The sequence below is a fragment of the Pseudonaja textilis genome, chromosome 5 (assembly GCF_049901715.1).
Source record: "Pseudonaja textilis isolate UNSWEBS1 chromosome 5, rPseTex1.2, whole genome shotgun sequence".
NCBI lineage: Eukaryota > Metazoa > Chordata > Lepidosauria > Squamata > Elapidae > Pseudonaja > Pseudonaja textilis.
In genome coordinates this window covers 24463132-24476624 of record NC_141994.1, presented here as the reverse complement: position 1 = coordinate 24476624, position 13493 = coordinate 24463132, and the positions used below count along the sequence as shown (strand labels likewise).

The 13493-nt window shown below is 40.4% G+C and overlaps 1 protein-coding gene across 2 annotated transcripts in view; it reads right to left on the bottom strand.

Annotated features, from left to right (window-relative positions):
- The window catches only part of PHTF2 (putative homeodomain transcription factor 2), a 65913-nt gene that overhangs the window by 31879 nt on the left and 20541 nt on the right, over positions 1–13493 (bottom strand). For both annotated transcript variants that reach the window (XM_026701146.2, XM_087934309.1), the window contains exons 2-3: positions 12779–12854; positions 3813–3869 (exon numbers count right to left, since the gene is read on the bottom strand). In XM_026701146.2, the coding sequence (XP_026556931.1) occupies positions 3813–3869; positions 12779–12823 (102 nt within the window). In that variant the 5' untranslated portion in view covers positions 12824–12854. The remainder of the gene's footprint in view (positions 1–3812; positions 3870–12778; positions 12855–13493) is intronic.

Here is a 13493-nt window from a genome sequence, read left to right as displayed (position 1 = left end):
TGAACTCTCAACCTTTCGAGTGAGAGGCGAGCTTCTTCACCTCTGCCACTCATGAACCACATGCAGACAAAGAAACACTGTGATGGGTTGCTAGTTTGACTTTTTTTCCCACCACATCTTGCAGACTTTTTATGGGGCACTAAATTTCTAAGGCTGGACTCAACTTGTTGCATTTCCCTCAATTCCATTTTTTTTAAAAATGAGAATGTGAAATATGATGTTAGTCAAATGTTGAAACTAGGGATCCTTTTACAGAGCTGGGCTTGGCAACTATGGACCGTTGTTGATTTGGGAACACAACCGTTATTGCTAATTTTGAGGCGTGAAATGATTAGCTCGCAAACTGGTAAAACAACAGCGAATGAACACAACACACGCTCACATTCCCAAGCAGTGGAGTAGACTTCTCTTGGGCTATCTTTGAAGCTGAGAAGTCTACAGAGGCTTAATTTCACACCAACAAACCAACAAAAGACATAAACATTGACGTTCTCAAAGAGAAAAAGCTGGATTAGGAAGCCAGCGTAGATCCTGGTGGGAAGAGCCACATATTTTATGCCTAACCAAGGTGGGAAAAGACAGGGTTTTTTTTATTTATTTTCAAAAAAGCTACGAAAGGACAGACTTTTGAAATGGCTCAGCTGGGTTGATTTGAAATAGCTGAGAAAAGTTGATAAAATAAAGAACGAAAAGAAGAAAATCGTATGTCCCTGATCTTTACCCTCTGATTCCGAAGAAAAACGAGGCAAAACCTCTTGAGATGCCTCCAAATAACATTGACAGTGATTATAATAATGGGCAGATTTAATATAGGCTAAGTTATTCAAGCTGTAATAATTTAGTTTAAAAGCAGAATTGGTTTTTTTTAAATAATGACATAATCAGTAATTTGTTCAACCAGGACGATGATCTAGGAACAAATATAGAGCAAAGACAGGTGTGATGGTATCACCATATCAGGCCAGACTCTGGACTCAAGGAGAACATTTTGTGAAGGTTAACAGGGGTCTTTGGACCAGCAATAAGAGGTCAAGGAAACAGCAAAAGATTCTAGCCCTGGAAATGGCTTGTCACAATGGAGATCTTGCTACTGAAAAATAAGAGGAATGGTCTAAGTAGGAGAGCCCAAATTAATGTGTTTGGGCCAACTCAATGCACAGAACATAGGTAGGATAACAAGCAGGTAAGCAAGATAGTTGGGAAGTTTATTCTGTGGGGTCCTTGGTGTTCTCTGAGCTTGGTGGTTTTTCTTGAAAATGTTTCATTACCAAATTAGGTAACATCACCAGTGGTAGAAGGGAGAGGAGGAGGAGGGGGGAGGGGGAGGAGGAGGACAGTGCCTATAGGATCCTTGGTGCTCTCTGAGCTTCATGTATTCCATTACTGAACCAGGTATGTAACATCATTGCAGCACTGCTGATGTTATCTAGTTTGGTAATGAAATGTCTACATAAAAGCCGCCAAGCTCAGAGAGCACCAAGGACCCTTCTTTTCAGCACCAAGCTACAAATATTCTCTTTATTCTCTCGACTCAAAAGACCATCACTGTTTAATCACTGGGCACCCTTTTGTTTTTTAACTATTACCATCTGGCAGACGGTACAGGACAATAAAAAAAAGGACAAACAGGCTGAAAAACAGGTTCTATCCCAGGGCAGGAACTCTGTTGAATTCTACTGTATAGTGCAATATTAATGCACTATCAGGGGTTTTCAATTCAATGTAAAAAATGTGAAGGATGTGTATTTGTGTTTATTTTCAATCATAATGTACACTGAATACGGTATTTAATTTCATTGTACGAGGTGCAATGACAATAAACTAAACTAAATTAAATTGAACTAAACTAAACTAAAATAAACTAAACTCTTTAAAAAAAAATCCAAATTTTGTGCCACTGGACTTCAACAGAAGATGTGAGAATGAAGAACATAACCACTTTCTAGGTTGCGTAGCTTCCTTTACACCTGTTTTTTGGATGACAGGAAGTGAAACGAAGTAAACAATAAAATGCTTTAGTGTTGTTCTAAATTTGCCGATCTTTTAGAAGGAGAGTTTCAGAACTGACATTTTTTCTTCCCTGGAGGGGTAAGTTCTGAGGCTCTTTGTATGTAGATTGACTTGAAACATGGAAAATTCCAACCAAATAAGCATTTCCAGAAATTAGAAACTCTTGCAAAATTCTCTTTAACCGAGTAAGGAGAAGAAACATACATCCCTTCTTAGCTCAATCTGAAGAAAAGGCTAATTATTAATTTGTTGCGACTTGTTCCTGGCAATATTTTTTTTAAGATTAGGGATTTTTTCCCCCAGAATAAAATGACTATTTTGAGCTCTAGTGAAGACATTAAAGGGTACGTCTAAGTTCCATTGTACCAAAGATATACTATGTTAGAACCATGATTTAAAGTCAAAATCTAGGATTGGATCCCCAAATTTTAAATTGTCTCCACAGAAGATTTAAGTTTGTGGCATAGAATTCATGCATCTTTGGAAAACTGTAGAAATACTGAAAATATACTTAATAGTGTAACCCTATGCTTTACGTTTATTCAGATGTTTAACAAGACATTTTCAGGGAAATTAAATTGCAATGATGATGATGATGATGATGATTGATTCTTAAATATTCGAACGTTTGCTTATAGCTCAGCGGATAATAAGGGGATTTTGTTAGTGAGGCTTAGATGCAAAGACCATTAATCTATAGAAGCTGCTTGCTTAATACACATTTCGGCCACCATCACGTACTTACCAATTTAATAAACTGTTCAAAAGAATAACAGGATGAAAAGTCAACTGGAACTATAAACACAACCAGAAGACAATAAACTAAAACTGACAAAAAGTCAGAAGAGAGTGCAGGATAAAATGCAGTTTTAATGCAACATTAACTAAACACAGCAGGATTTTGCCAGTGTTTGGATTTCTTAAAGTGAGAGAAATGTAAATTTTCTACTCTAATTTTAGGAGCTTCTATAGAAGATACCCACAGCAGCAAAGTGTGGTACTGTTTATACCCATTTTATAGCCAAGTGGACATAAAACATACAGATTTCCCAATCCTATAACTTCCCCTCCCCTTCCTGATTCTTGTGCTAAAGTTTTGTCTCAGTAGGAGAAAAAAAATGAATTAGAATAGAACAACAGAGTTGGAAGGGACCTTGGAGGTCTTCTAGTCCAACCCGCTTAGGCAGGAAACCCTACACCATTCCAGACAAATGGTTGTCCAATCTCTTCTTAAAAACTTCCATTGTTGGTGCATTTAACTTCTGGAGGCAAGTTGTTCCACTGATTAATTGTTCTAACTTTACATTGATTTAAAACTACTAAAAATATTGCAGATGTGTAAGAATTAGCGTGTTAAATCCTACCGCTTTCTTAACAAAACAAAAGAAGTTTTTTTCCAAATAATTTTCTGCAAGTCACGTTCAGAACTTTATAGGACTTCCTCAATAAGTTAATAGAGAAAGCTGCTCAAAACTTATTCATCTGCAAATATTTCCATAAAACACATTATTTGAAAAGGGAGTTCTAAATGTGTTACTGGAATTTGAAAAAGCTTATTGTGGTCATTAACCAGAACAGGAAAATCATCATGCAAATATTTAAAACTGAACTGACAATATCAAATGGAGTATTGGTTGTACATAAGATTAGAGAACAGTTAAATAGTGCTAATAACACTCAATGCTAAACATCATTGTAAAGATTATAAGTTTTTGCTTAAAACTCTGCTTTAACCAATATAAAACAAATTTATTAAGGAATGTATTGCTATAAAAAAAAAGGATTGCAGTCTGGAAATGTACCTTGATTTCTCTCTGTTCAACAGATTTTTCCCATATTTGCTGATCATAAGCCCCAATCTATAAAGGAGAAAAAAAGGATTTAATTAAAACATGGCATGGCAAAATATTGAATCATTGCAGTATGCAAATTTGGCACAACATCTAAAACAGCGCACCTGTGCATATACATACATATTACATGGAGGAAAAAAGTTGCAAATCAAAGAGATGAACCAGCTTAAATATATTTGATTAATTTAATTCTGCCTTTTAAAAATTAAAAAAAAAAAAACAACCCAGTTTAGCAATTACAAACTGAAGAACTGCCCGTATTACAGTTGTTTAAACAGAACAGCTGAGAATAAATCACATTTATGTTTTAACAGCATGACAACAGTGGGGTTTTTTTTTTAGTTTATGACTCCCAGCTAAATGTGTTGCAAATCATAAACGAGTTATAAAATGTCTTTTCTGCATTTTCTGCACTGCTTCAATAGGTGGCAGCACCCAGTTGATGTTACTGGGCTTCAGAGTTAACGGTGCTAGAGAGAGAAAATTTTAGGCTGGACTCCGAAGTCGAGAATAGCATTTCTCAACAGATCTTCTACATTGCACCCCGCCCCCCCAAAAAAATGAACCGTGCCACAATTACAGCAGTCCTATTATTGTCACAGAGTCCTGACACTAGACTTAGAAAATTGCTAAATTCAAGAGACTGCATTCCAAGGAGTGACATGGTTAGGAATGTTAAAAGACCCAGTGCTGTTTCTTGAGAAAATTTATCTGTGTGGTTGTTGGGAGTGGAAAGCAACCTGATGAAACATAATCCATCAACTGACTTCAACGAAATGCTTTACAGTAAGTAGAGATAGGGCAGTATACCCGAATATAGTACTTTTAGTTAATCCTGGATAAATGAAGTAAATATCTAAGCATTGCTCCTACTACGACAGCCCTCAGAATAAAAACAATTTGCTACGTTTTACTGTGCAGTAGGATCAGTCTATCATCTCTCCCAACCTCCCTTTATCCATCCATCCATCCATCATCTCTCTCTCCCTGCCTATCTATCCATCCGTTCATCCATCCATCTCTATCATCTATCTATCCATCCATCCATCCATCCATCATCTCTCTCTCCCTGCCTGTCTATCCATCCATCATCTCTCTGTCTGTTTGTCTATTTATCTTTCTTTCTATCATCTATCTTATCTAATTTATCTAATCTATTTATCTATCATGTCTATATCTATCCATCCATCACCTCTCTGTGTCTGTCTTTGTGTCTATCTATATCTATCTATCTCTGTCTATAATAATAAAAAACATTATTTTGTGCTCTGTGTTCAAACAGGAATAAATATATATATAAAAAAATAGAAGAATCTACACATTTCTGTAAACTGTATACTTCCAGGATCCTACCTATCTCAGACCTGCTCTCACATTGTTCTCTAGATATGAATTCAAGACTGTGCTAAATAACAATTTATTCTATTGGTACACACCCTGATGTTACAGATGGCGAAATAAAACAATTGCAGGAGTGCTAGATAATGTATGAAAGCCAGTTTTGAATCTCCTTCTGTGCTGAATTTCATGATAGTAAAAACTGAAGGATTACCACCATTTCAGAGGCATTTCAAGCATTAGCAAGTTATTTATGTGCCGTGCTGAACAAATACACCACGAGTTCCCATTCTACGATCGTTATCTTTTAGAGAAAGAAGGAAGAATAGAAACTTGTGGTTTACCACACGGGCTGCAAATGAACATTATATTTCAGTTTAGTCCTACTGAATTTCATAATTTCATAAAAAATTTCCTTAACAGGCTAAAGGTTCTAAAAGTAGTACAATTTATAAGGCATATTCTACACATTATACTTTCTTTTTTTAAAAAAAGTACTTCTACTGTATTTTTTTAATTAAAGCATTCGCCTTCCTTTTCTATTGAATCCTTTTTTCATTATTATTTTTTTGCCTTTTCACTCCAATAGGGAACAGATGTCGGATGTTGTAAGAGATGGAACGAAAATTCTGCATCTGGTAAGCTACAAGGGGATGGATCTAGTATGAACTCTGAAATCTACACAGGCAGTTAAATAATCTGTAACAGGGTTCACACAGAAAGATAACAAAAACTACTGGAAAACCTTTCCTTTTTTTGATCCTGTCATCCCCTAGAGTCGGGATGACTAGATGGAGCTGAGCGTTTACTGGCCAGATGCCCTTCCTGACACCTACACAGAGTTCACAGTAGATATTTTCTCTTTGTTTCCTGCGAGAGAAACGTTTGCTGCTACCTAGAATTGAACTCTTAACCTTCCGAATGGGAAGCGAGCATTTTCAACACTAGGCCAACATACCGCTCATAACAACAAATCTTTTCAGCAGATTTTTTTTTTCAGTTCAGTAGTTTTGTTTTGTTTCTTGGTAACAAAATCTACTGAACAAGATAACAAAACTTCCTGGGAAAGATCAGTGAGACAGTAGAAAAAATTAAACAAGGAAACACACTAACATAAAGCTAGCCAACCTCAGGAAGTAAAGAAATAAGCCCAAACTCACACTTGAATTCTCCGTGTGTGTGTGTGTGTGTATGTACATATACATATACATATACACAGTATATGTGAACATATGTATATGTATATATATATAATTTCTCAGTTACAAATTATATCTATCTATCTATCTATCTATCTATCTATCATCTATCTATAAAATATAACATTTGTAATTGAGATATTCTCTGATTACAGGTCGTGCTCAACTTACGACCATAACTGAGCCCAAAATTTCCAATGCTAAGCAAAGCATTTGTTAGGTGAATTTGGCCTCATTTCATGGCCTTTATGACACACTGTTATCACTATAGTTGTTAAGTGAGTATCACGGTTTGTTACGTGAACCTGGTTTCCCCATCGACTTTGCTATCAGAAGGTTGCAAAAGGAAATCACATGATCTCGGGGAAGAGGTGGTATTCAGCCGGTTCTGACCAGTTCTGGAGAACTGGTAGTGGACATTTTGAGTAGTTTGGAGAACCGGCAGTCCAAGCTCTTCAAGTGAAGAGGAGGGGAGAAGAGAAGAGGATCTTGGAGGTCTTCTAGTCCAACCCCCTGCTTAGGCAGGAGACCGTACGCCATTTCAGACAAATGTCTGTGCGATCTCTTCTTAAAAACCTCCAGTGTTAGAACAACCACAATTTCTGGAGGCACGTTGTTCCATTAATTACTCTAGCTCTGGAACTCATTAAACCGTCTATACCCGTGTTGGCGAACCAATACTACGCGAGCCGGAAGTGGCACACAGAGCCATTTCCCCAGGCACGCGAGAGGTTGCCCAAAAGAGCCACACTGTGCATGCGCGGTATCCGGCATGCATGCACAGGAGGCAGAGGGGGGTGCACTAGAGACACATGTGCATGCACAGGGATGCACTGCATGTGACGGGATCGCACGCACATGCGCAGATGAAGGGGTGCAAGGGGGAATTATGTGAGCATGCGCAGGTGCATGGGGTCCGATGGGAAATTGTGTGCGCATGCACAGATGTGTGCATTCCCCTTGTGCACCGCATGCACCTGTGCAGGGGGGAATCATGCGTGCATGTGGAGGTGCATGGGGTGCCAGGGGAAATTGTGTGCGCATGCGGAGATGTGTGCTTCCCCCGTGTGCACCGCACATCTGCGCATGCGCAGACACAAGGGGGAATCGCGTGCGCATGCAGATGTGTGGTGCACAAGGGGGAATCACGCATGCATGTGCAGATGTGCGGTGCACAAAGGGAAAATTGCGCACACATGTGCATACGCGCAGCGCACGAGGGGGGTCATGCACACATGCACAGGGGGCATGAAGGGGGCCAGCATGCATTGCTTTCTGCAATTATCGGCACAGGAGCCAAAAAAGGTTAGCCACCACTGGTCTATACATTTGATTTTTCTGCAGCCCTCCCAGAATACATGAGGGAGAGAGAACTAGCAAGTTTCCCCCACGGGCACTTGCGTACATGAAGCATGGCTGAGGATGCCGGGGCGCACCCCTTCCCGCTCCCGACAACCATGAACAGAAACCGAAAGGGGAGGACACAGCCCAGCCTTGAACTGTGAGGGATGCTGTCATAGGAAAGTTGGGTTTTAAAGAAGCAGATAGGCAGGAAGTGGTCCGGACAGAGATAATAACAGTTCTTGAAAAAAAAAAGAAAGAATGAATTTAATAGCTTGTTTATTCTTCAACTTGATACAAAATGTGGAATTCTTATATTACTCCGGGGTAAGAGTGAAGGGTTTTTTGGCCAAAACAGAAAAATTACTCCCTCTTACTCAGAGGCAAACCTTTAAAAGGATGTAGTTAACAATCGAAATAGAGCTGGAAGGGACCTGGGAGGTCTTCTAGTCCAACCCCCTCAAGCAGGAGACCCTATATGGTTCGAGACTAGTGGCTGTCCAGTCTCTTCTTCAAAACCTAGCAGCATGGAGCACCCACAACTTCTGATGGCAAGCAGTTCCACAGGTTAACTGTCCTCCCCGTTAGGAAGTTTCTCCTTAATTTCAGGTTGCTTCTTCCTTGAATTGCTTCTACTCACAGCTTCTTGTCCTGCCCTCAGGTGCTTTGGAGAATAATTTGATACCCCTCTTCTTTGATGAAGCCCCTCAAATATTGGAACATTGCTATTATGTCACCCTAGTCCTTCTTTTCATTAAACGAGACATAACCAATTCCTGCAACCTTTTCTTCCTATGTTTTAGTCTCCAGGCCTTTAATCATCTTAGTTGCTCTTTCTAAGCGCTTTTTCCAAAGTCTCAACATCTTTCTTTTGCAACTTGGTGACCAAAACTCGATGCTGTATTCCAGGTGTGGCCTTACTAAGGCTTTATCGAGCGGTACTAATATGAGACGCTGAGCTTGTCGATCAGAAAGGTCAGCATTTCGGCGGTTTGAATCCCTAGCCCCGTATCACGGAGTGAGCTCCCATCACTTGTCCTAGCTTCCGCCAACCTAGCAGTTCGGAAGCATGTTAAAAAATGCAAGTAGAAAAATAGGGACCACCTGTGGTAGGAAGGGTGTTCCGTGCACCTTTGAAGGTGTTTAATCATGCCGGCCACATGACCACAGAGTCGTCTTCAGACAGCGCTGGCTCTACGGCTTTGTAACGGAGATGAGCACCGCCCCCCTACAGCCGGAAAAGACTAGCACGGAGGTGCAAGGGGAACCTTTACCTTTACTAATATTTCACGTGATTTTGATTCTATGCCTCTGTTTATACAACCAAGGACCACAGTGCCATAATATCGGCCCTTGCACTTGTGTGCGTGTGTCTGCGTGTGTTTAATGGGAGTTGGTTTGTGTTAAGTCAGAATTAGGGAACGTGTTGATTAATTGCTCTCGTAAGTTTCTGGTGGAAAGAAGAATGCGTATCCTTTCCAAATTTAAACCCGAGCTTCGGGACAAACACCTTGTGGTCCATTGAACTAGAGGCTGTGAGAGTATCACTGTGTAGTCCAATACTTACCAACTCCAGTGTTTCTAGTAGAAACAATAAATATTTCAGCATCAATGTATAATTGATGTCCAGGTGGATGTCTCTACTCCTAACCTAACTATTGATGTAATCAACCTGATCGACATTTTGGCCCTCAGAAAATAAGAATAAAACGTTCAGTGGATTTATCGACCAATGAACAACTATAATACAGGGAGTCCTCGTCTTATGACCACAACTGGGCCCCAAATTTCTGTCGTTAAGCGAGACATTTGTTAAGCGAGTTTTGCCCCCTTTCATGATCTGTCTGCCATAGTTGTTAAAGTGAGTCGTTGCCGTTGAACGAATGGGGAAAGCCAGATTCCCTTAACAACCGGAACAAGAGAGGTCGTAAAATGTGGCACTTAACAAACATCTCACTTAGCAACAGAAATCTCAGTTGTGGTCATAACTCGAGGACTTCCTGTATCTCTATTCCATTCTTCCCTGTGAACATCAGATTACTGCTTTAAGATTATTGGGGGGGGGGGGTTTCCCGGAGAAAAACTTTGACTTATTAATAACAGATAATCAGAGTTGGAAGGGACCTTGTAGGTCATCTAGTCCAACCCGCTGCCCAAGCGGGAGACCCTATACCATTTCTGACAAATAGCAGTCCAGTCTCTTCTTGAAAGTCTCAAGTGATGGCGCTCCCACAACTTCCGACGGTGACTTCTGTTCCACGGGTTGATTGTTCTCACTGTCAGAAAGTTTCTCCTTATTTCCAGGTTAAATCTCTCCTTGTTTAGTTTCCATCCATTATTCCTTGTCTGGCCTTCAGGTGCTTTGGGAAATAGCTTGACCCCCTTCCTCCTCTCTGTGACAGCCCCTCAGAAATTGGAAGACTGCTATCATGTCTCCCCTGGTCCTTCTCTTCACTAGACTAGCTATGCCCAGTTCCTGCAACTGTTCTTCGTATGTTTTAGCCTCCAGTCCCCTAATCATCCTGGATGCTCTTCTCTGTATTTTTTCTAGAGTCTCAACATCTTTTTATAGTGTGGTGACCAAAACTGGATGCAGTGCTCTAGGTGTGGTCTTAGTTTTATTGGGTAAACATGCAACGAGCTATTATGCAGACTTTTAAAATAATATATTTTAAATACATCTAAATTTGGAGCCGGATATGTTAACTAGAAGCTCAACTATTTTTATGCAAAAATCAGTTGTTTGGTCTTGTCATGGGGATCAAAGCTAATTGATGTTTTTCAAGTCTCATCACCCGTTGTAAATAAGAAGGCAATTATATTGAAATTTAAGGCACTGGATGATGCCTTCAACATCAATCAGCCATACTTGTTGCCATTTTAAAAAACTCGTGACATAAAAATGTTTTATTCACTATAAGGGCTTTTAGCTAAGGGATTGGGAGCCTCATAAAGTCATTAGTTGGCCCTAATTAAGAAGAGGTAGAATCCAGCTCCTGAATGGAGAATTTCCGCAAGTTTTTCTTCTCTTCCTTTTTCCTATAATCTTTTTGTTTGTTTGTTTGTTTTAAACTTCTAGGAGTAAAGAATCCTCCAACTACAACTTGATGTAGTCATGCCAGGCTGGATTAGAATTGACCAGCCAAATCTCAGGAGATTTTTTTAATAATATTTCCCTTCTAAGCTGCATTAAATGGAATCTAATAACCAATAAAGGAGACTATTTGTAGCTCAGGGTTGAAATAAAAAGTCCTTGGTGCTCTCTGAGCTTGCTTGTTTTTCTTGCAGACGTTTCATTACCCAACTAGGTAACACCATCAGCGTTAGCAAGAAAACAAACCAAGCTCAGAGACCACCAAGGGAATCTAGTAAATCATTTGTATTTGTACCTAAGCAATATTGACTGAGCTAAACATCAAGTTCACCCTTAAGCCTTAACACAAACAGGCAAAGTGTTTTGCCCTTTAAAAAAAGGCATTGCTGAAATTTGTGTTCCAAAACTTCAAGCGCACAAATAAACCCATCAGTAAACTGAATCCAGAAAGGCAACACAATGGCTGCATTCATATATTCATAAATGTGCCCAAGGCCACTATGACTTACACCCATGCATATTTCTGCAGTAACATTTGAAAAACTAGAAACATGTGGGTGACTTCAGTGGTAAGTTATTTTCTGCATAAAGAGGAAAGCATTGCCAGACTGCACCTACGGCCTCCAGACATTATAAAAGCTTTAGAGAACAACAAGATAAACCTGAATTATTTCATTTTTTCAAAAACAACCCTCAAATATTAGTCCCAAAGGCGCTTTTTTCAGGAGGCAACTGGACTTTCTTTTTCTTTTTCTGTTGAAGACGGTTCACTTCTCATCCAAGAAGCTTCTTCAGCTCTGGGGAACGGAAGGATTTCTATTCCTTGTAGACAGCTGGTCATTTGCATCCTTTTTGACGGTCGTTGAGGCCACTTGGAGGTTTATCCAAGTGAAAAAATGAGAAGTGAAACGTCTTCAAAAGAAAAAACAAGAAACTCCAGTTGCCGCTACGTGGGTGCAGCCAACTCTAAGACACATCATTCATCTCACCCTTGACCCTGGTCTTCCCCTACCCCCTGGATGTATATTCTCCAATGGGATACAGCCTGTCATGCCCCTGTTCGAATCTGATTCCAAGGGGGAGGGGGAACAGCTGACAGGGAGTGGGAGTGTGGCTCCAGTGGCTGTGGAGGAAACGGGGGAAGGGCACAGTCTGGCTGGGCATTCAGAGGAAGACCCAGGCCCACCTCCTCTTCATCCTAGGGCATGCAGGGAGGAACGGAGAAAGGAGCAATGTGGGTTACGGGGTTTACAGGGAGAAAAGGGCCCTGATTCCCTTCATTAGCTACAGCTGGGGAAACATGATAAACAGGATAAAGAAGCAATACTGGAAACAAAGCATGAATTATCTTTGTTTGTCATGTCTTATCTGGGTTCTGACGTCCTCCCAACTATGTGTGTTTCATTATCTTTTGAAGGCTGCAATTCCTTATCCTGCCCTATCTTGTTAATTGCTGCAGAGTCGTTTGTGTTGGTTTTTATTTATAATTTATATGTACTTTGGGTTCGGACCGAATTTCTTCCCTTTAAAAACTGTTCTTGGGAGATTTTTTCTCCAGCTGATGATAACTGGACATTGGGGGCCAAGTTGGAGGAATTAAAGGGACTTGACCTACTTTTGTGACTTTGTTGCTTTTGTGGCACCGCCCCGGATCATCACACATCCATAGCCAAGAATCATGCTCTCCAGTAATAATCTTGCCCACCAGAAGCTTCGGTCTCCTAGCCATTATCTATGAAAGCATTTAAGGAATGTACTACTTCCCCCCCTCCCTTTCTGCTGGCAACTCTAAAAAACAAAAGAAATCTTTTTGAGTTGACACCTTGGTAACTTTGAATGGCCACTCAATGAACTGTGGTAAGTTGAGGACTAAATGTAATTAGGCCAGGCTATAATCTGTTTGAAAACCATCATTTCATACTGAAAAAAAAAACAATTCTTACCTTTTTCTGATACCAGACGATAGCATCTGTTACTTTGGAGGCCATTCTCTGGCATTTATACCCAAGTCATTTTAGGCTGCAGAGAAAATAAAGACAACACGCAATTTTAAACCTTAAAATTTCAACTATGGCAAGTACGATGTTTTCGCTTAAATCGGGAGGGCCAATTAATCTGTCAAATGTTGTCAGCGACTATTTTAATATCATGTTTCCCTGAAAATAAGACCCTGTCTTTTTATTTTTCTTGCCACCAAAAAAAGGCACCAGGTCTTATTTTGGGGGGATGTCATCCACTGACTAACCTCACTTACACGTGTCGCCCCCACTAGCCTCCTTTTTGCTGTTAGAGGCCTTCAGGAACTTCTTCTTCTGTGGCCGGCAAGGCCTCTGGATCGACCCAGAGCTTTGATACCAGCTCCAAAGGCCTTCAGGAAAGCCTTGCTGGCTGCAGAAGAAATGGGCCGGCAAGGCAGGTGTCGGGGTGCGCTAGGCCTGGCTACAACTCTCCAAAGGGAAGTAGTAGGGCAGCTCCACATACACCACCTCCCCACCCTAGCTTAATTTTTACCCATCCACTCTGGAGTGGGTGGGATCTTGATTAGGGCTTATTTTGTGGATAGGGCTTATATCGGGCGCACGTGTTAAAAATCAAGCAAGGACTTACTTTCAGGGTAGGTTGTATTTTCAGGGAAACAGGGTAGTTGTGACTACGACT